The sequence below is a fragment of the Ptiloglossa arizonensis genome, chromosome 6 (genome assembly GCF_051014685.1).
Source record: "Ptiloglossa arizonensis isolate GNS036 chromosome 6, iyPtiAriz1_principal, whole genome shotgun sequence".
NCBI lineage: Eukaryota > Metazoa > Arthropoda > Insecta > Hymenoptera > Colletidae > Ptiloglossa > Ptiloglossa arizonensis.
In genome coordinates, this window is record NC_135053.1 from 26,306,035 (window position 1) to 26,327,452 (window position 21,418).

At 54.4% G+C, this 21,418-nt stretch overlaps 1 protein-coding gene across 6 annotated transcripts in view; it reads left to right on the forward strand.

Moving 5' to 3' along the window:
* The first annotated feature begins 10,432 nt into the window (after positions 1 to 10,432).
* Positions 10,433 to 21,418, forward strand: part of Shaker (potassium voltage-gated channel protein Shaker) — a 128,648-nt gene continuing 117,662 nt past the window's right edge. For 4 of the 6 annotated variants that reach the window (XR_012992584.1, XM_076315437.1, XM_076315440.1 and 1 more), the window contains exon 1: positions 10,433 to 10,730. Coding sequence is in view for 5 of the 6 variants with exons in the window: in XM_076315437.1 (XP_076171552.1) it covers positions 10,561 to 10,730 (170 nt within the window). In the remaining variant the exon portion in view is untranslated. The remainder of the gene's footprint in view (positions 10,731 to 21,418) is intronic. The other 2 variants (XM_076315436.1, XM_076315438.1) reach the window with 2 other exon arrangements.

The window sequence follows — 21,418 nt, forward strand, 5'->3', positions numbered from 1 at the left end:
CATTCTCTTCGCAGAGTTGCCCCGAGTTTTCTCCGCGTTTCCTCGAGCGTGCCGCTAATCGAGCACCTGTGGAAGCTCCAACGAGAACTTTCCCCGATTTCGCAAATCCGATCGCGAAACAATTTTAAAACCGTTCGGGTTTTCTCCTCTATTTTTCTTACGGAGCGCATGGAAAACAAATTAGCCGCGAACACTTGCAGGCTCGCTCGGTCGATTCTTGTTCGGTAAAGATCGTTCGTTCGTTCGTTCGTCGACGCGGTTCGAAAGAGAAGACAACGGCCGAGCCGGTCGACTACGGATACAGTCGCTCGAATCGAGGGAATATTTCCCCGGGCGGCCCGGTAAATTGAAAAACCGCGGAGCTTAAGTTACTTAACGAGCGGCTCGCCTCGTTTCCCAACTCCTTGCCCTGTTAGCCCCTACCGTACGCCGCTTAATTATTAGCGGTTCCGAGTCGGGGATCGGTTTCTTGTCGTCGGCGATAACGTCCCCGGCAAATGCCACTTTTCCACCGGAATCGCTCTCCCATTTCGAATTTGATAGCCGTGTCTTGGCGAGAATACGTTCAGCCAGTCGCAATAACCAAGTTACGAGGTTCCTCTCACTTTAACCGTACTCGGGAGTAGGTACAGCGTAAAATCTTATTCGTCGTAGGGTAGATCGACGCGTGCATACGTACGCGCGTCCTCGGTACGAAACAGATAAAAAGACTGTATTTCTCGGAGAACCGTGTCACGGCGGGTCGAAAGATCTCTCGAAAGACGTCCAAAAGCGTCGTTGAAACGATCGAGATCCATCGCAGTACCGACAATGGTCGGACGATACTCTTTCACGGTGTCGCAGAGTCCGTGTCGGTAGAAGAATAATTCTTCGATGTCTTTTTTCGGAACGCCGTGACCTTTCTCCTGGTCTTTACCCTCGTCCTGGTCGCGGAAAGGTTTCCGTTTCTCCGTTGTACGGTTCTTCCAGCTCTTCGGTCGTCGACTCGTCTTTGTCGATGTTTCAGCCCAGGGAAAGGGGCCGAAGGGGTTCCACGTGGAACGCGAGCTATTCGACGCACGGATTTTCGACCGTTCGTTAGGTTCGTTGGTTGTAGGATAGCCGAACGCGACTCGACGGTGGACACGGGGTACAAAAGTAACGAACAAAGTTGGTAGAAACGCGCGCTACATTCGTCCTTGTTTCCCGGTTACGGTCATTTTGTACTCGGACGATCTCGAATCGCGAACCGGGCCGGTAAAGCCGTTCGTACGCGATCCTCGACGAGTCGACCGTTCCGTTCTACGAGTAATCGAATTCCATTTCGAGAGCTTCCCATGAATGCGCGAACGCGATCAAACGTCCGTTACCGAAGTACAAAAATGGTCGAAAGCGGCCGTATCGAACATTTCTCGCGGCACGTATTACGAAACGCTCCGTAGAAACCGATTCTCGCGGGCATTCGAATCACGCTAGAGCGAATTCCGCGTAAAACGATCGGAATATTTAATCGTCGGTAGCGAAAAGCCCCCCCGTTGCTCGTCGGTGTTCCCAGGGCGGGAAGGAGGGTATCCAGGATGGGCTCGCTCGCATCCGTGAGTACGCGATACGTTATTGCTGGCCGAACCTGGAAATTCCATTTCGCGCGAGTTTAACGTGGATTCGATTTCGGTGGTTCGTCGGCTTATACCTGGTACGCGGACGAACCTCGTCGGCCGATTAATCTTTCCAAACGGGATTACTCGGCGGAGATAAGGGACCCCCTTGCAAAGACGTTCGGTCGCTGGTGTGCTCTCGCGGTTTCGTTTCAGCGCGGTACAACGGGACACCGATTTCTCACCGTTCGACCGGAAAGATAGTATCGTTTTCCCCGGTGTCGAAGGTTTTTCGGGAGAGGGCACTATCGGTAGGATCGTCGGTACCCGAGAGAGTTTCGTAAAAAGAGCGAGAAACCGAGAACGTTGACTCGGACATTCTCGGCGAATTTCGCGCACGAATCGCTGGTTAGGCGCGCGCGCCGAGGGGGGCCTGGATATCCGATCGTTGTTCGCGCGAAAATCGATTATCCCCCGTTTACGAGAAAAACCAGTCGCGAGAGCGGTATCTCGATCGAGTAAACTACCAGCACTCTTTACAGGGAGGACCTTCCGACTCCCGGTTCGGTTTCGCGCGAGGACCGAAACCTGGATCGAGGAGGAAGGAAAAAATCGACGAAGAAGCGGCGAACATTTATGGAAGAAACGCGAGGTCGGTAAGAGTGCTACTCGCGCGGAGAGCCGAAAGAGAAACGGAAGCGGAGCCCGTTAGCGAACAGAGACGCGGCAAGACGAAAAAAGTACAACGGGGGGATGAATCGTATCCGAAAGAACGGTTAGGCGTTCGGGTAGGTTTTGCTAATTTTTCGAGCGTTCGAGGAGGCAACTGGCCGACGCGTTCGCGTTCTCGTTGCAACGGGTATCGGGTCGGTCACGGTCTAGCGGCGAACCGAGTCGACGTCGCTTTAAATTAGCAGGCCCACGGCGATGGTAAATCGTTATCGCGCGTCTCGCGTTTACCCGTTAGGAGGAACCAGAGGGCCTATCGGAGGGACGGAGTGTCACCGTTCGAGGCACAGCCCGTTTCGGGGCAAGAGACTTTGGTAGGTAAGGAGAAAAAAAGAAGACGGGTAAACGGAATTAAGGAAAGGACGATAGTGGGCTAAAGAGTGGGGCGGTCAGGTTTTCGGCGGTGGAGAGGGGGATAGAGCATGGCGCAGGTGTGCGCCGGTAGCCCGGCCGCTGGCGTGGTATTCCGCACGCCTTGTCTACGCGTGTGCGCGTGTGCGCGTGTGCGCGTGTGCGCCGAATGAACGAGAGTGTGCGGCGCACGGGCATCGAAACCCTCCAGTTTGATCGCGAGAGAGCGCCGCTAACACGCCGGGCACGGAACAAGGAAAGGAGAAAGGAGAAAGGGTCCGTTGGTAGCGGGGGTTCCGGCTCAAGAGGGTTCGAAGAGAAGTTTGGGCCGTGCGGGCTAGCGGGCTAGCGGGCGAGCGGGCGAACGGGTTAGCGGGCGTGCGGGCGAGCGGGCGAACGGGCGAACGGGCGAACGGGCGAACGGGCGAACGGGCGAACGGGCGAACGGGCGAGCGAGCGAGCGAGCGAGCGAACCGGTGGACAGGTAGGCAGGTAGGCATGCAGGCAGCGATGCAGGCAGCGAGCCAGATGGCGAGGGTAGGAGCGAGCAAGGTGGGCGGTCGAAGGGGTAGTAACGGGATAGTAAGGGGAGTCGGGGGTGTTCGGAAGGGGATGCCGGAGGTGGCGGCGTACAGGGGGCGGCAGGCTGGTGCGTCAGAGCCTGCAGTGAGCCCGGCAGTGAGGCGAAACGTTGGGCTCCGCGCGGGAGTCTCGTGGCCGCCCGCCTTTTCTTTTAAGTCGGGGTGCCTTTTTCCTTACACCCACCCCCCGCCCCTCTTTTCGTCGCCCTCGCGATTCTACGGAGCCGTGGTCGCTCTCTTTTCAAGGCACGCTCGACGGCTCGGATACGATCTTCGCTCGCGAGTCGCGGTCTCTTTCGGTTCTCGTTTCCGTTTCTTTTGTTCGGTCCCGGTGGTGGCCGTCGTCGACTCGTACGATCTCCTCGGGGCGATCGAGGAGAGAGCGAGCGAGCGAGCGAGACAGAAACACGCACACAGAGAAAGAGAGAGAGAGAGAGAGAGAGAGAGAGAGAAACGGTGGCCGAGATCGTCGTGGTGCAGCCGGATTAATCCGATCGTAGGTGCGACACCGGTGTGCGTGACCGCCAAGTTCGCGTCCGCGCGACGCGATCAACCGTGCGTCGACTGCGTGCCGCTACCGTATCGCGATTTTTACACACAAGAGGATACGCGCGAAACGATTCGAACCCCGACGCGATCCTCGCGAGTAGTTCGGTGCCGTTCGTGCGACCGGAGATTACCCCTCGAGGGAATCTACGAATCGGTTGTGTGCCGACCATCGTGCCCTCCTCGATGTCCGGCGCAGCAAGAGGAAAGAGGAGGAACCCGCGTTTCGGCACCGCGGGACGACAATGCCAATGTCAATGTTAACTGGAAGACGGTCACGGTGAAATCGCTCGTAGATTCGCGTCCGGTGCGGTGTTCTTCGTGTTCTTCGACAGGTAAAGAAGCGACGAGAAAGCCGAGGGAGGAGAAACGAGAAAAGAGCGGACGAGAGAACGCACGAGAGGGAGAGAAAGGGAGAGAGAGAGAGAGAGAGAGACAGAGAGCGAAAAAGAGAGAGAGAGAGAGAGAGAGAGGGGGGGAGGGGGGGAGGGGGAGAGAAAGGAAAGGCCAAGAGCGCGTCGGAGCGCGTCGGAGGAAAATTGTTAAAGGTCTTTTTCGGAGCGGAGGTGTGAAAAATAGGGATCTCGTAGCGATCGGCGTTCGGTTCGCGCGAGGGAAGAGATGCCATGCCGCGTGTGCTAGCCCGCGACCTCTCTCACGCACCGCCAATGCGGCTGAGATCGCGCGATCTCATTGGCTGCAATCGTGCCGTGGTGTCGGCGATGGGTACGTCCAAGTTCGATGCTCGTGTTCGACCGAGCGGGGTACGCGTGCATTTTCCCCTGTCACGGTTTCTCGCCCTCCTCTCTTCTCTCGTTCGTTCGGTCTTTTCGGTCGGCTTCGATGTTCTCGGTCGCGGAATCAGTCGGCGCAGCACGGACGATCGTTTCGGTCCGAACGCGTTCGCGGAGTGTCCCTTTTCCCGCTAGCGATCGGGAATCGTGTTCGGAGCGAACGAGAAGATTCGCGATTCGGAGCTTTCCGTAGCCGAGCCGCGATCAAGGTCGTCGATTCGCGGACCGCTGGTTTTTTCGTTCCGCGCGAGCCGACGCTCAGCCTCCGACGATTTCCACGCGAGCTGCGATTCCGGGACTCGTGCACGTGTATATCCCTCTTCCGCGATCGATACACCGATATCGCGGCTATTTATTAACCGTCGTTGGAACGCGTCGGGCTTTCGCAACGACGTACTCCTTCCCCCGATTTTTCGCAACGGGACTGGTCGTTCGCCGGACAACATCGCGACTCACCCGAGACCCGATCGCCCAAACGGCCGACGAACCGAGGAATTTAGATCTCGTCGCGAGGCACTCGTCGAGACGATTCGAAACCTCTCGTCTCGCGCGATGCATTCGAACGGAAGATGGAGGCCTCGACGCGTATAAACCAGTGCGCACTCGTTCGTCTTATCCGCGTACTCGCCGCGAAACGCGTACGCGTCCGAATCGGTGGTGGTTTCGGTCTCGGTCTCGGTGTTGAAATCTCGAGGAGCGTCGGCCGCGGTAACCGGTGCTCCTTCCTTCGGCGGTAGATTCTCTCGTTTCGCGCTCGACGAAGACCTTTGCCTTTCTCTCCGAAGACGACCTGTAGCGTTTCCATCGTCGATGCCAGACGCGCCACTGCCCGTTCGTAGAGGCCAGAATCGTTCGAGGAGCGTCGGAACGACTGGCCTCGAATCGCGGCTTCGGTTCCCTCGAAAACTCTTTCCTTCGGCAAACGTCGTGGAAACATCGACTCGAAGGGTGTCCGACGATGCCCGGAAACGCGGTTACCGCGGTCCACTCGATACCCTCGCGTTCAACGATACGCAGAACCGTTCCTCGTAAACTTTCCGCGACTTGGTCGGGTACTCGAACCACCGCGAATACCGTTTTCCTCTTTCTTTTTCCGCTCCGGGATTCGAATCCATCGGTTTCGGGATCGCAACGACGCGAGAGAGTCCCGCGTATCGGTAACCTTGTTTTCGATCAAAATTATTCCAAGAGGAAAACATTTTCCGCTCTTCGAAACGTCTCGCGAGCCGTTGAAAACGAGAGTCGTCCCATCTGGTCTCGATCGTCCGGTCTGGCATCGTTGACAGGATATTCGTAGGCAACCGACGGATTACGCGCGCATCGATACTCTTCCTCCGCGTATTTCGAAAAGGAATCTCAAGTGGGAAAAGATTCCGGTCGAACCGTGTTTCCGTCCCGCTTATCTCGCGTCGTTCGAGCGTCGTCTCGGATCGTTGTTTTCTCTCCTTGGATCCCCTACGAACGAGATCCGTGCGAACCAACTACGGCCGGCTTTTTTCGATCGAACGCGCGCGCCAATCATTTTCGCGTATTCGATTTCCCCTCGAGGGGGAAGTTGAATATACTCTGTGCGGAGAGAGAGAGAGATAGATAGATCGAGAGATAGATAGAGAGAGAGAGTGTGAGAGAGCGAGAGAAAGATAGCGGAAGGATCGAACGGAGGTTTCTAACTCGTTTCACCGATTCCGTAGATGTTAGTCGAGCGGGCTAAACGACGAAGACCTATCGCCGCGATTAATCGGCATTGAGCTCTCGCGGAAATGTCGATCGGCGTCGAGAGGCGGACAAAGGTCGAAATCGAACTCGCGCGTGGTTACGTACAGTCATCGTGGAGAACAACGACCGTGTGGCTGGCTTCGGGCCAATGCGAGTCTAGTTGAAGGGTGAACGTGAACAACCGGGTGGAAGTGGGGGTGGTGGCTCGAGGAAGGGAACGAAACGATTCGGTAGCGTACGCGGGTGACCGAGACGTTTTACGTGGTGAAAATCTCGTTTCGTGGTTGATCGTATTCTCGTGTGCGGTGCAAGATGCGCCCGCGACGCCGTGACGGTGGCTGAAGGACGAAGAAGACGAGTGGCTCGTACGGCCCTCGATTCCACCTTTTTCCTTCGCGACGCCCACACCGAGGTGGATAGCGCACTGCAGAGAGTACTCTTCCCCGCTTCGACGCTCGTCTCCTCGAGCGCGTTGGTCCGCCACGCGGAACAGGTGAGAACCACGAGTTCACGAGAGCCGTTTGCGCGTCGTTTGCGCGTCGTTTGCGCGTCGTTTGCGCGTCGTTTGCGCGTCGTTTGCGCGTCGTTTGCCCCACGTTTCCGGGACGTTTGCGACCCGAAACCCGACACTTTGCCTCTCGTTTGTTTTTCGATCCGCTGTCACGGTTGCGTTTCGATTTCGCGACCCTGTTTCGAAACGAACCGGTGATCGACCACCGCGAATCGTCTCGCCCCGTGCTCGCTTCGTATCCACTCTTGGTTCCGATCGTAATCGGTCGATCGCTCGGTCCCTCTTTCCGTCCGTTCGCTCGCGGTTCGAACGCGGTTCGAACGCGGTTCGTCGCCGGCCGACGATGCTCTTCGGTGTCTCTTTGGACGGGCGATCCAACGTTACGCACGGTATCGGGAAACGTCGAACGAGAGGACGCGCAGCGTACTTTCGGAAAGCTCGAACGCTATCGACCGTAAGAACCTTGGGACGCGAGAACCTCGGGTACCCTATCCGGTCGCCAAGTTTCGACGGTTTTCCAATTTCTTGGTAGAAATCCTCGACCGTCCTCCTAACGGACGGAGCAAATTTTTCAGTAATCTCCGTCGATCGAAGGCTACCGGTTGCCCTCCCTTTCGTTCGCTGGATCGAGCTCTCTCGCGTCTCGAGCCGCGTTTCCGCTAAAGTCGCGGTCGCGATCGCGGTTTCCAAAAAATCTTCCGCGTCGAGGAAGTTTGTTCCGTTGGTGGTCGGAGTCGGGCCGGATCGGTGTCGGGTCGAGCGAGTGGCACCGATGCGCGCAATTGGCCGGAGCACCCGCCTACGACGCTCGCGCTCCTACCGATCGTTCGTTTACGCGCAATGCGGATTCGTCCGCTCGCACGGAGATTCGAACGAATCGCGAAATTACCGTGAAAAGGTTTCGGCTTCGGCTCCGGGAACTCCGTGTTCCTCGATCGCTCTTCGCGAGTCGCGCGACTCCAGAGAAAGGACTCCTCGAAATAATCGATTTCGGGCTTCGACGAGTCCGAATACGTCACCGCGGACTACCGTGGCTCCTCGAACGATTTACGCTTCGAAGAAACGAACGTCGTTTTTTTCGCGTTCGGTCTCGTTCGCGAACCAGTGTCTCGATTCGCGCGAGAAACGAGGACGTTCGGTCTCGTTCCGGCCGACGCGAGTCGCTGATCGCGCGTCTCGCGTTTCGCGTTACGCTGGAAAAATAACGCATCCTCTTTCGGAGTAGTCGGGGAAGAGGAAAAAACTCGGTCGGGGAATCCGGTAGGTGGAGGAAACTTTCGCGAGGGAGTTGGCGCTCGAGACCGCTCGAAGACCGCTCCGCGTACCTACGATCCCCGAGACGCGAAGGCGTCGTTGTTCTCCATTCGGACGTTACCGTCGATCGCGGCCGCGTCACCGGATTCTCTTCCTCGAGAACGAGGAAAAGCCGGAGGAAAGAAAATGTAAATTTCCTTTCGAACGACGTGGAACGGTTTCTTTCTTCGTTGGTGGCTTTACGAGCGCGCGATGCTTCGAAGAGAGGCGGTTTTATCCCTCCGTGGCCTTGCTCGCGCGCGCTCGAGATATTTGGCGTCGGCCCAGCTCTTGGAATTTTAATTTATCGTAGGAGCAGCGGTACACCGCGATAAGGGTCGTCCAGCGTCCAGTGCGCGATTCCGTGCCGCAACGTTCGAAATTCGGGTGCTCTCTCGTTTGCGCGTCGCGTCGAAGAAAGCTCGAAAAACGAGAGGAGCCGCCGATGGCTCGTAAATTCGGTCTCTCGCGTTCGCTGGTCGATCGGCCGGTGAATTACGAGGCCGCGGTAGGAACGACATCGATTCCGAGAAGAAACGAATTCGTTTCTCGGGAACCCGGTTACCGTTCGCGCCCCGAGCGGCAAGCTTCGATCGAACGCGGCGCTCGAATTTCGAGAAAACCGTGATCTCGCGGATCGCGTCGTCGATCGTCGGAGAGGGTTCTCTTCCGCGACGTTTTCGTCCCGGGACAGCAGCCACGACGACGAGGACGAACGAAACAACCAAAGGGTTCCCCGTTTGGCTCGCCTTCGAACGAAACGGCCGGTTTCCGTATACCTTGAAGGGATATCGATATCTGCCGTTCGAAACGCGCGGCCCCGATTTCGTACGCGTACGTAGCCGTTCTCGAAAGCCCTTTGCCCGACGTTCGATACGATCGCGACTCGTCGATACCCATTATCCGATTTCACCGCTTCTTAATTGGGATTTGGAAAATTCAGGGGAAGCCTTTGAAGGCTAATTATGTCCCGTGATTTTCATCGAGCGGAAATAATTGGCGTCGGTTGCGGTTACACGAGCCGGTCGAGAGGATCTCGTTCAAAGAGGCTCTTCGCTTCGCGAGAAAATTTTATGGATACTCTCTTCACGAGAGGCCAATAGCTTCTTTGTATTCCGGAGGGCTCCGTCTCGTAACGAACGACCCTACGTAAATAAGTCGAACCGCTCTTCTCGGTGGCCTCGAACTCGAGTTTGGCAGCTTCTATTGTTCAGGGGTTACGATCTCGGGCCTCGTTCCTCGAATCGGCTCTTTCGGGTAATCGGCGCCACTCGTGTCCTTCCGAGCGGAAGCGCCTCGTCGATAAACCCGTCGTCGATTTACCTTTCCATCGATACAAACGCGTTATCGCGTTCGGAGCGATCGGGGAAACGGAACGAAATCGCGCGAGTTATTTCGATCGTCGTAGCCGACCGACCGACCGATCGACCGATCGACCGATCGACCGACGCTCGGCTAAATTTTCTTCCTCTTTGTCCGTTTGCTCGTACGCGTCGCGAAAAGTCCGACCACGGTCGACGGTTAGGAAAAGCAATTTCATCGGCTTTCGATCGCGGAACGATGGAAGCGGTAGAATTTAATCGTCAACCGTTGGAAGGTTCGACGGGCTTTCCCGGAAAGCTCGAATCGAGTTGGTAAATTCCGTGTTTCGAGGAGCGACGCGTATCCGACGAGGCTCGACCGATCGTTGGCCCGCGCGAAACCGATCGATCGACCCCCGCGAAATGGAACGTAACCTACGTAGTTTCGGAAAAAGTCCCGATTCTCTGAACGGTCCGTTTGTGTTTCAGCCAGGAGCCGCGACGAACCGAGAGAACGTGAGACGACACGGAGCCAACAAGAAACGCGAACTTTCCGAACGAGGAGAGGAGAAAGGGAAGAGCCAGCAAATGGAAGAGGAGAAGAAAAAGCGTCGACCGTGAGACGACGTAAGGCGCAGATCCGGCGCGAAGAATCGATCGGAGGAGGGGAACGCGCGAAAGAGGAGCACATCGAAAACCAGCGGAGTTCCGAAAGCGCAACGGAGGGTGCGGGGCCGGCAAAGCCTTGTGAAGAAACTAAGGATTAGATGGTGGAGGTGCTCGAGAGGCGGGCTTGGGAGCCTACGGGGCCGATCAAGGCACCTCGCACCTACGCAGGGCCAGCCAGCCCTGCCGATCGCCGGCTGCGTCTCTCTCGCGTTCTTCTCGAGGATGACCCGTTAGCCTCGAGGCTGCTCGCTCAAGACTTTTCGGTTCCCGGTGAGCCGCGCATCGAACACAGTGATCGCCGAGACGAGGATACCGAGGTACGCGAACAGGAACGCGAACAGGATCGCGAACAGGATCCAGAAGAGGAGGAGAACTCGCGCGACCAGCGGGAGGACAGAGCGGTGTACGCCGGAGACGCGGTTCCGGGCAGCAGGATAGAGGAACGGTCGGAGCTCAGGAAGGGCTCCTGCGAAACGAGCGAGACTGGCGAGCGCAATGTGGCAGAGCGGTGGCATAGGCGCCCATGCGGCCAACAATCCATGGATGAAATTAATGGGCATTGTCCACAAGGACAGAAGGCATCACGACTCGGGTTCCGCCGCTGCCGCCGCTTCCGGTATTCAAGGCTCTGCGACCACCGGCAGCAACGATCGGACGCTCAATCAGTGAGTCGCTCCAATTCTTTTTCTGCTTGTCTTCTATGCGTTCTAGTCGATCTTTAGATAGAATTACGATTATTACGACAATCGCGCGTCGTCTTTGCGTACATAAAAGACAGGAGAATCGAACATTTTCGAGCTTTTTTCAACGACTCGTTCCTTTATCGACCACGATACCGCGTCTACCGAGGAAAAGAATTCTTTCTGCTCCCGTGTTCGGGCAGAAACCGGTACCGTCTTTGCGAAATTACGCGGCCAAGCTCGAATACCGAGATAACGAATATCGCTACGTACCTACTTACCTGCCTACCTACCTACCTACCTACCTACCTACCTACCTACCTATCTACCGTACGCAGCATGCCGTGCGATGCGATTTAAACGAAACATTCCGCAAGTTTCTCGAAATCGAAGGCAACGATCGCCTCGCGAGAAAGCGAATTCGCTAAACCACGGGGGTGACGTAGATAGGTGCGCGATCCGTATCTCGATGAGGACAGTTTGCATCGGGGACTGCTCGATCGGGAATAAAACGCGATCCGTGTTCCGTTAAACGGTATCGCGATACAAGGTACCCTGATCGTAGGTCGTGGTAAATTGAACCGCGTTCTTTCGCTCGGCCAGTCGGCTTTCTTCCACGTTCTCTGACGGGGCGACCGCAGTCTGCCGCTCCAACGCGATAAATTACGCGCAATTACAGCATCGGGAACCGCAACGAGATCGGGCCGAATCTCCCACCGTATCGACCTCTGTAACCGTCGGCTCGTTCGTCGATACGCTCGCGTAACGCGTCGCTCAAGGTGGGGGCCGCACACTTGGCAACGAAACAGCGAGCCAATTTCGAGCACCGTCGACAGGACTCCGTAACACGCGATAAGACAAAAATGGGGCTGTCTACGAGCGTTCGAGCTACGCTCGGATTAAAAGCAACAGGCCGCACCTAAAAATGACGCGTCACCGCTCCCGGTTTTGGCCGCTCCGCACACCTGTAGTTTCATCGAAATCACGGTTGCTTCACCGTTTCCTCGAAACTACGCGGAAACGGCCGAAACTTTGCGAGCGGCGTTCTTCGACCGTTTCGAACGGAGGAGGAGAATTTTCTCAAGTATCGCGAGGAAAGGCCAGCAGAATCGAAAAGGACGGACGTTGTCTCGAGCGAAATATTCGAGGATTTTCTTTTCGCACGGCGCCCGAGTACCCTTGGCCGACCCTGGAAACGCGCGTTGGCTTCGTAATCGCGCGCGAGGTGTGAAAATCTCGGGTCTGGCTTCCGTTGAAAATAACTAGCCGCAACGAGGCGAAACGAACGTCTTCTTTTAACGCGCGGTATCGATTCCGCTCGTCCGGTTGCTCGCGATCCGATCAAAGAGGACCGGCGGCTAATAAAATCGCAAAGAGAGCGCGTAAAAGAACACTCGAGAGCGAAGCGTTGTTTTTGCGAGCAGACGAAGAGTTCCGTTCCCCGCGTAACCCGTACGCTCCCGATCCAACGAAATTATTTATCGCGGTCGTGGCATCGGGCCGGCTATCGGAACCGTTTCGAGCGAAACCGATAACCGTCCGCAATGGCTCCGCGGAGAACAAAAAGGTTCTCCAGGATCTTTGGATCGTTTGCGGGAATCCCGTTCGGCCGGATCGTTGCATCCGGCCATTGTCGATCTTGAAAACTCCGCGCGGACAACCATCGGCCGACCGCTTTGTTTCCCTTTCGCCTCGTTTTCAACGGTTCCGCGGTACATCGCGCCGCGGCGTGTGTTTTTTCCCGGCACCGCTGCACCCACCCGACAATGCATCCTCGCTTCCCGGTCCGCCACTTTCGCAAACGGGCCGCATAGAAATTCAGCCCTCCCCCGATAACCGTGGCTGCGAGCCACTCCGCGCCACTCCGCGCCACTCCGCGCCACTCCGCGCCACCGTGCCACCGCGCCACCGCGCCACCGCGCCACCGCGCCACCGCGCCACCGCGTCGCCCTCCCGGAGCGAGCGCGTGTTACCGCGATTAAAAACCTTCCTGCTCTCCATCCTCCAAGGGTTTAGCTCGCGAGGAGAGCAAACACGACGCGATGCGCGCTCCGGAGAGAAAACCGGCATCGTTCCCTGCACCGTTGACAATGCTCCTCTCTTCCATTCAACCTCCTCCGCGAGACCTACTTGCTTTCTGATAAATATTAGGTCATCCTGTAACCGACGTAACTTGTTTTCGGTAACTATGGCGACGCGACGACGCCACGCTTCAATACGAGCTTCGCGTTTTACGCTTTACGCTTACACGCTTTACGCTTTGCGTTTTGCGCCTTGCGCTTTGCGGTTTGCGCTTTACCATTCGAAGAAAAAGTGTCCGGTCCGTCGGATACGGACCGTTTTAACGTCTTCCGTCGATGTTCGAAAAGAAGAAGAAGGAGAAGAAGAACTGGAAGAAGAAACGCGCCACGAAGCCGCGTTTCGGTTTCACCGAATAAAAACGAATAAAGTTCTCTCCGGCGGGGACACCGGGTACTCGATGGTAACCGCGAACGAATCGTCGTTTTCGGATCACCGTCAGCTGCGGTCGAGGCCAAAAATTGGAATCGCGTTTCGGGTTCGATCGCGTGGAAAGTTCCGTCCGAAAAACCTAGCCCGCCATTTGCGTGCGAGAAGTTTCTTACACGCGACCGGGTTCTCGTACTCGCAAAGGGATGCCAGGGAAGACCAACGGGTTAACGACCGAAATAACGGCACGCTTCGCGTACCTCGAACCTTCGTTCTTCGCTCGGTGGATCCGTAGCGGAGCGGGCCTACGCTACAAGTGTTTCGCGACTTCGTACAGGACCGAAATTCCCCTTTAACGGTTCGTTAACGAGAAATTATCTCGATCGAGGATTTCGAGTTTCACGGCTACGGTCGATACCGTCTCGAGCTTCGACGTTTCGTCGCTGGTGCGACCAGCCGCGTACAGTACGTGCAACGTTCGAACGAAATACTTTTCTCGGCGATCGATTCGCGAGAATTCTCTACGACCTGCGTCATCGATGAGAGACCTCTGTCCTCGCGACGGACGAGAACGCCTTTCCCGTGAACGAGCATCTCCGATGGCCAATTTCTTTTTCCGAATTTCCACCGAACGGGGTACCCGCGAAATTTAACCACTGGCAAACGAGACGCGCGATATCTCGTTAAAAAGGATAACGCGGAAACCGGAACACCGTTACTGGTATTCTCCGCAAAGGACCGAGCGTCGTTTCGGTAGCGCGGCGTCGAATTGCTGTCGTCTCGTTCGCATCCAAGACCGCCTTTGCGATCCGTAATCCTTTCCTGCTTCCGTACGACTTGACTCCGTCGCGTCGTCTCCGGACCAGAATCGTCACCCAGTCCACAGAATCGTGGCCAATTTTCTCCCTGAGTTCGTACGAGCACGGATTCTCGCCCGTGGGATTCACCGACCGCTCTTCGATATTCTCCGAGTTGATTTTTCACCGTTGCTTCTCGAAAAAGTTTCCCTCTTTACCCGTGACGCGAGCGAAACGACGAATTTCAAGCATTTCCGAGGCAATCGATGCAACGACGAGAAACTCGGCTCTCCACTCGTACCTCGATCGCGTTTAGAAGGAACAACGTACCTTTCGTTTAATACGTTGCGTTCGATGAAAATTAGCGGCAAATTATCGACAGTTTCGCGGGTCTTCCGACCGTACATCGTATTCGACGAGTCGGGAAAGAAATCAGCGCTCCGAACGAGTACCGGATCAATCGCAACCGTCTAATTTCATCGCGCTCGAACGATTTAATTACGGGATTAGACGGGACGATTGCTTTTTTCGTAGCTCGGCGCGTTATTTTGAACCGTCCATTAATTATAGGTGCGATGCGATGCGATGCGATGCGATGCGATGCGATGCGATGCGATACGATGCGATGCGCCTTATCGGAATTCGATATCGACTGGCCAATTTTGTTTACGAAAGTACGTATTTGAACGCGAGGCGTGGTATAAGCAATTTCATTTTCACGATGAACCGCTCTCTGTGCGCGAAACGACACGTAAATACTCGATAGAATCGGGATTACAGTTACGCGCGAGCACGTATGCGTCCGTTATGTCCCGATAATTGTCAGTTATTTGTTTCGTTTAATCGAGCGGGACGGTACAAGTCGGTAGGTAGCCAGTTTCGTATCGATCTTGGAGACGCCCGAGTCGCAAAACGTTCCGGAGCTCGAGCTCGCGAGCTACCGTCCGAAAATCTATCGGAGGCGAACGCTGTTAGGAGGGTTCCTTCGAGCGCGATCGACCGGCCGCTCAAGGTCCCCGCGAACCGATTCCTTACCCGCTCTTTCCAATTAATTTTCATCGAAAACTTACTTTCACCGCGATGCTCGGCTTTCAAAACGAACGATGCCGATAAAACTATCGGATTCCGATGGAAGAGCGGCACTCGTTCGTTCGAAATCGCTGTCGTCTCGCGAGTTTCGTTGCGCGTGGTTCAACTCTCCGCAGCTTTGTAGAATGAGCGAGGAATCATTCGAAATCGCTCGGAGGATTCCAATCTTTCGAGCGATCGCGAATTCCGCGTGTACGTTGTCGCGTCGAAACCACCGCGTAACCGTAAGTTACGACATCGTACGCTGCGACGTGACGCGACGCGACGCGGGAGTAATTGCTGCGAGGCAATATCCCGTCGAAACGGAGAAGAACGAACCTCGAATCCGTGGCAAACTTCCCGGAAATTTCAAAGAGGAACGACGCTATCGGCACCACCACCCTGGAACGTATTAAACCGTTTTAAATCTCGCGATATCGACGCGGACTTCCGGATAAATTGCTTCGGAAGTTCGAACTCTTTCTCCGGACGGGTAAGCGATTTCGATTCGAGAGAATCGGCCTTCGTTGGGAACGAAACGCGATTTCGTACGATTTTTAGCGCATTTTTATTATTTTTTCACGGGATCGGCCAACGCGACCGCCGGCTCGAGTTCGTCGCGAAGAATTAGTTCGAATCTGGTCTCGTCGTTCGTAAAATCGACCGACGGGAATCCTCGAATCGATTTTTTCCTTTCGAACGAGTGTACGGAACGAAGCTCGGTGACAGCTCGGTTGATAGAATCCGCGATAGATTCGAAGATCAACCTTATTCGAAAAGTCGCAGCATCGACTTATCGACTCTTTCACCGATTTGATCCGTTGCGTTTAAACGCTGCATCAACGGAGCACGGACGAAATACAATTGAACGCATCAATTGTAAGAAATTGTAGCAACGAGTGTACGTTTGTCCCGCGAGTGAAACGGAATTTCGATGCGCGCCAACTCGGAGCTCGTGACACACAAACGCGGCCGAAAGACGCTTTCGTTCCTGTTAATTATGCGCGGCCGCGGTTACTAATTACGCGGGTATTGATGCTCGACGATTCGGAACCGCGAATCGTCTCTTTTAATGATTTCGTACTCGCGCGGCAGGTGTTTGAGTGGCGGGACGAAAAGATGTGTCACGAGCCTCGTATTTTCGGAGGAAGAAAGATTTCCGATTCGCTCGTCGAGTCGGTTGCGCCAGACAACGCATTTCGAATTTCGTGCAACGGTATCGTTCGAATCGCATCGTTAATCGTAAAAAGGATCACCGATTTCCTTGTCCGCGCGAGAACGCACGGACGAATCGTTGTTCTTCTCGAAATTCAAAGTCCGAGCTTTCGCGAGCTGCTTTACCTCGCGTGCACCCTGGACGGGATCTGCGGTTCGTAAACAACGGGAATATCTCTTCTTGAATTTCAACGAGGTTCAACCTTTTGAAAGAATTATAGCGTCGGGGGCAGTCGTTGAGTCGGAGCGTGTTGTATTTTAGGACTATCGACGACTCGGCTCGTCGTTGCAGTTTTCCCCGTAGCGTTTTCGCAAAAGTTACGACGTCGATTGAAATCATTTCTCGCGTACAATTGAATTCTTTTCGATTCGACGCGGAAATCGAATCCGCGCGTCGACATCGTATCGACCGAAATTGAAATTTCTGCGCGAGCGAAAATTCCGAAAGGCGTAGCGCGATTCCTTGCTCGTTCGCTGGTGCGGACGTCTATTTACCATCGGGACCGTTAATTAAGAAACCGGTCTCGCCCGTTTCGCGCGTCTCGCGTATCTCGCGTATCTCGCGACGCTGCGGACCTCGTTAGACGAGTCTCCGAGGATTCAATTTGCAAGGTTTTAAACGGCGACAGTGCGGTCCGGGAAACGTGACGCATGGCCAAAGTTTGCTGGCCTGGCCGGTTCTTTCGGTCCTCGGTAGAACCCGCGGCCAGATTCTGCATGGAATCGCGCGTGCCAGTTGAATCTGTCCCCCGGCTATCTCGATTAGAATTCAACACGTCCCTCCGTGCCAAAAGATTCTTTTATTGCCTCTATGTTGTACCGTGTTTCGCCTTGACTCGAATTCGTTATTAGTTGCAGGTCGAATGCGTTTCTTTTTAACCTCTGTTTCGTCGCTATCCCTTTGAGTTATGCGTTTTCATTTGCATATATACGACGTTTTCGAGAACGGTGGCCAAGTTTTCGAAACTCGAGACATTTTAGCGGAAAGAAATGGGTCAACGTTATTCGTGCCGTCCGAATCCGTCCTTCGGGTAGATCGGTTACGCGGTACGCGGCATTACCGAGACGATTACGATCGCGAATGGCGATGAATGTAATTTTCCTCGGACGGCAACGGGATGCGAGCTCGAGACGAATGTTTTCTCGAACGTGCGCGTTCGTCTTCGGGTTTTGGTTCACTTTCGGCGAAGAGCGACGAGCGAGGATATTTCAACGTTCGAAAGGTGTCGTCTTTCGACGCCCGCTCTCGGAAACGAGGAGTCGAGCAACGACAACGTCTCGTTGGCCACGTTACCGACCAAAAAGACGATCGAGATAACGGCCACTTACGGTTCGTGTGCATTAACCAGACCTCCTCGGTCAGAATTGGACGGCTGGTTAGTATACTAACCGCTCGGTCGTACACACTCGAGCAATGCGCGGTGTTTGACCCAAATATATGTACACGGTGTTCCAGGAGTAAGTACAAACGGGTCGACAACGAGATTCTAGAACCGAGCGCTAGAATGGGAAATGTCGCATCGACGTGCGCTCGGTTCTCGATGGTACTCGAGGTATTTCGAGGTGTTCCCGCGCGCGATTCAATTTTTTAACAGGTTGTTGGTATACGCGGCACGGTGATTAGAAAAGTAAACACGTATTTCCGTTCGTATCGCGCGAAAGGTACATCGATGAAACAATCGAAAGGCTCCGAGTGCTTCGAATCGTCCGGCGAGCGTAGTTCTGCACCGTGCGCGTTGCCACGGGGAACCGAAAATAAGCCAGATCGGTCGTTTCGATGCAAACGGTCGATGGAAAATTCGAAAGACACGTTTGCCACGGTTCCCGGTTTCGAAAGCTTGGACGTAGGAGATATTCGGTAAATTCGACACGGCGGTACGGCCAGCGAGTAAATACCGTTGCTTCGGAGTGGTTGCGCGATTCTCGTTCGTTCGAGGATTTATCGGACACCCTCTACGGAGTTCCGTCACGATCGATACATTTTCGTTCGGACGAAGGGCACGGGGATACGTCGGACCTATTGGGTATCTCGAGCAGGTATTTGCACCGTACCGACACGGACAGGTGCTCGAAGCGTCTCGCGCGACCGAAACCGTCGTACAAGCAAACTATATTGTATTCTCGATGTTTTTTTCGTCAGCGATATCCGCTGGTCTCGGCCGGGTTCCGTTCGACTCGTTCGTTAGCGATCCGACCGTTCGTTACCACTGAAACCGGACATCGACCTTGCGTTACCCGGGTGCACCGTGGCTGCCATAAATCCTCCTCAAATTAACCGAATTAACTCGGCTGCCTTGTGATTACAGCGAGCAGCTCGTTCGTTTCTGGTATCGCGAATGGTCGCTCGGTCGTACGAACGACGGTAATTCGGTGACCTCCGGGACCGATAACACCCCGATACGAGCAATTTTTAAGTCCTCCGGTCGAACCTTCTCCAGACGTTCGTCGGTTTCCGGGTTCGGTGTTTTCGATCCGTGGTCGAGTCGTCTCGCAAACAGTACGAATACTCGTCACGTTTCTGGAAGAGGGAGTCACTTTTTGCAAGGTTCAAACGACGATACGAAACGTCGAAAATATTTGGAAAATCGTTCCTTCCCTCGGCGATCTCGTTCGATCGTTCCTCTCTCGATCGTCTCGAACGATTCTTGAATAATTCTCGAATGCTCGCCGGGATAAAAAGCTGGGAAATCGCCAGACGCGAAACCGCAGTTTCGTGTTCCTCGGCTATACTTTCACGGTTGGTTACACGGTGGAAAAACGGGTTCGGAATTTCCGCGAGGAAGCATTTCCGGGCGAGGAGAGACCGCGAGTCTTATATTCCGTCGCGGCGACGTTTATACGCCGGCGAAAATAATCGGGGAGGAGTTTTTCTTATCTCGAGTATACTCGTGCACTCGTTTATAGCGATTTAAATAATGGAACGGAACTCGTCGTGGATTTTTCAGGCTGTACTTTTATTTTCGACCTCTCTCCTTCCCTCTTAACGGGGGTACAAAGGAACGGGTACACACTGCGGGGAATACGTGCTTGCCAGACGCAAATACGAAATTTTTACCAACTTTTAAAAAACGTCTCCGCGTGTGGGGAAGCAGTGCGGGTTTTACTCGAGAAGGAAAATACGGGAAAGTTTTGACAAATATTTTTCCAAATTGTTTCGAAAAGATCGCGATCGCGATCGCGTTGAAAGAGCGAGCGTGCAATCGGGGCTCGCGCGAAAAATTCGCGTTCAAACTTTGCGATACTTGTAGCCTCGAACAGCCAATTGAATCCGGTTGTTCGCTGGATCGGTGGGTGGTGACTATCGCGTTCCGAAAGGAAGACGGCCATTTCGTCGAGAAGGGTAAAAAATAGCGAGGAGGAAACTCGAACCGTCGTTCGTCGTCTTTTGTTCTTCCGGAAAGCGTCTTTGCGTCCCAAAGATGATCTTCAGAACCGAGCGGCTCTCGGCCGTCTTCCATTCTTATCGCGGCTAAGCGATTCTGAAGAGGAGAGCGCCACTTTAAACGGGTGCAATTTCTCTTGCTCTTTTTCCGCGACAACATTTCCATGCTTCGTATCTCGATACTTATCCGTTGTTTGCGTTCTTCGAGCCGCGGCGGCCGTTGTTTTTTTTTCATTTTACCTTCTACGCCGGAGTCTCGATAATCCGAGGTAAGCGCGGAACCGTAGTAACAGGCTCGAGCACGGATTAACCGGAATCGCGAAACTTTGATCAACGAGGTCCCTCGATATTATCTTCTCGCTCGTGCTCGGCCACGATACGCGTATCGGCGACCACGGAGAGAGTACGAATCAATGGCTCGTGGTCAATTTCATCGAGCACGTTCGACGTATTAGCACTAACGGAAACGAACGATAACGAAAGAGGACGAGATAGCATCGATTTCATTGTTTTCTCCTTTCCGCGTGCCAAATGTTTCCGGATTATCTTTCGTCCGCGTACAAGGACGCGATGTTTTCCCGATTTCGAGAACGACGCGCGGAAATATTATTCGTAGAAACAACGTCTCGTTTCGCAAAGAAATCGTCCATCGTAAATCGTTCGATGGTCGCAAAGTTTCACAAATATCTTTCTCGAGCGTTTTTCTTTGGGTAAGCGTAAAGAGAAAACCATAGATAGGTTTCATCGAACGAAAGCTCGTACGTAAAATGTCTGTCGCGCGTCGATTCGATTGCTTGTACTTTTGGCGGGGTCGTAGCGGGCGTTTCGGGGCGACCTACGTTTTCGTTCGAACATTGTCGTTTTCCTTCGGTCGCGTCGAATCGCGAACGCGGGCCGCGTGAAAATGCGAAATTTTTCCCAGGTTTCGTGGCCGTGTCGGGATCGTATTTATAGCTCGCGCTAGCGGAGCCAGCGTTAGCGGCACGAGCGTAGGTACGTACATACGTTCGGATCAACCATGAATAGTCGTCGGTGCCAAAAGTCACGTTGATTTATGGCGCGCGGCGCTATATTTTTCTCGAAACTCAGTGGAAGGAAAGGGGTCGTTGACGGTGGAGAGGAGGGGATGGGGGCACGGTCGATATTAGGAAGCGGTGAAAATTTGTACCGTTATATATTAATCGCGTGACAAGAGCGGTTAAACGTTGCGGTGGCGGGAGGATTTCAGTAGGTGCTTCGGCGCACTTTGCGACTCGCTATGGCACCGAGGGTGCTCGAAAGGGTGTGAAATTCAACAGCGACGGTAGCGGGAGAAAAAATTGTTGCGACACGCAATATACCTGCCGCGTCTAACCGAGGAACGAGGACCGCCAAGAGACGGCTAGAATCGGGAGGTGATTCCACGCGCGAAAATAAATCGAAAATGTAGATTGAAATTGTCCGATCAAACGAGATTAAAATGGTTCGCGTTGCCGCGATACCGTGTTACTCGTTTCGACTCGTTCTACCAACGAAGCTGGAGGAAACGGCAAGATCGACGAGAAACACCCTGGCTAGCCGATATCGTAATTTACCATCGGCGCGAGTAAAACTGACGCGCGATCGAATTAGGATTTTTCGGGCAAATACGCAATTTCCGACGAAAGCAGCCCCGAATCGTATCGGAATATCGACGTTGCGCAGCGATTCGGTGGACCGTTCGTTCTACGGGTACGGTGGTTCTTCGGCTTTATGAACAAATTGCGCTCGAACGCGTCGGGGGA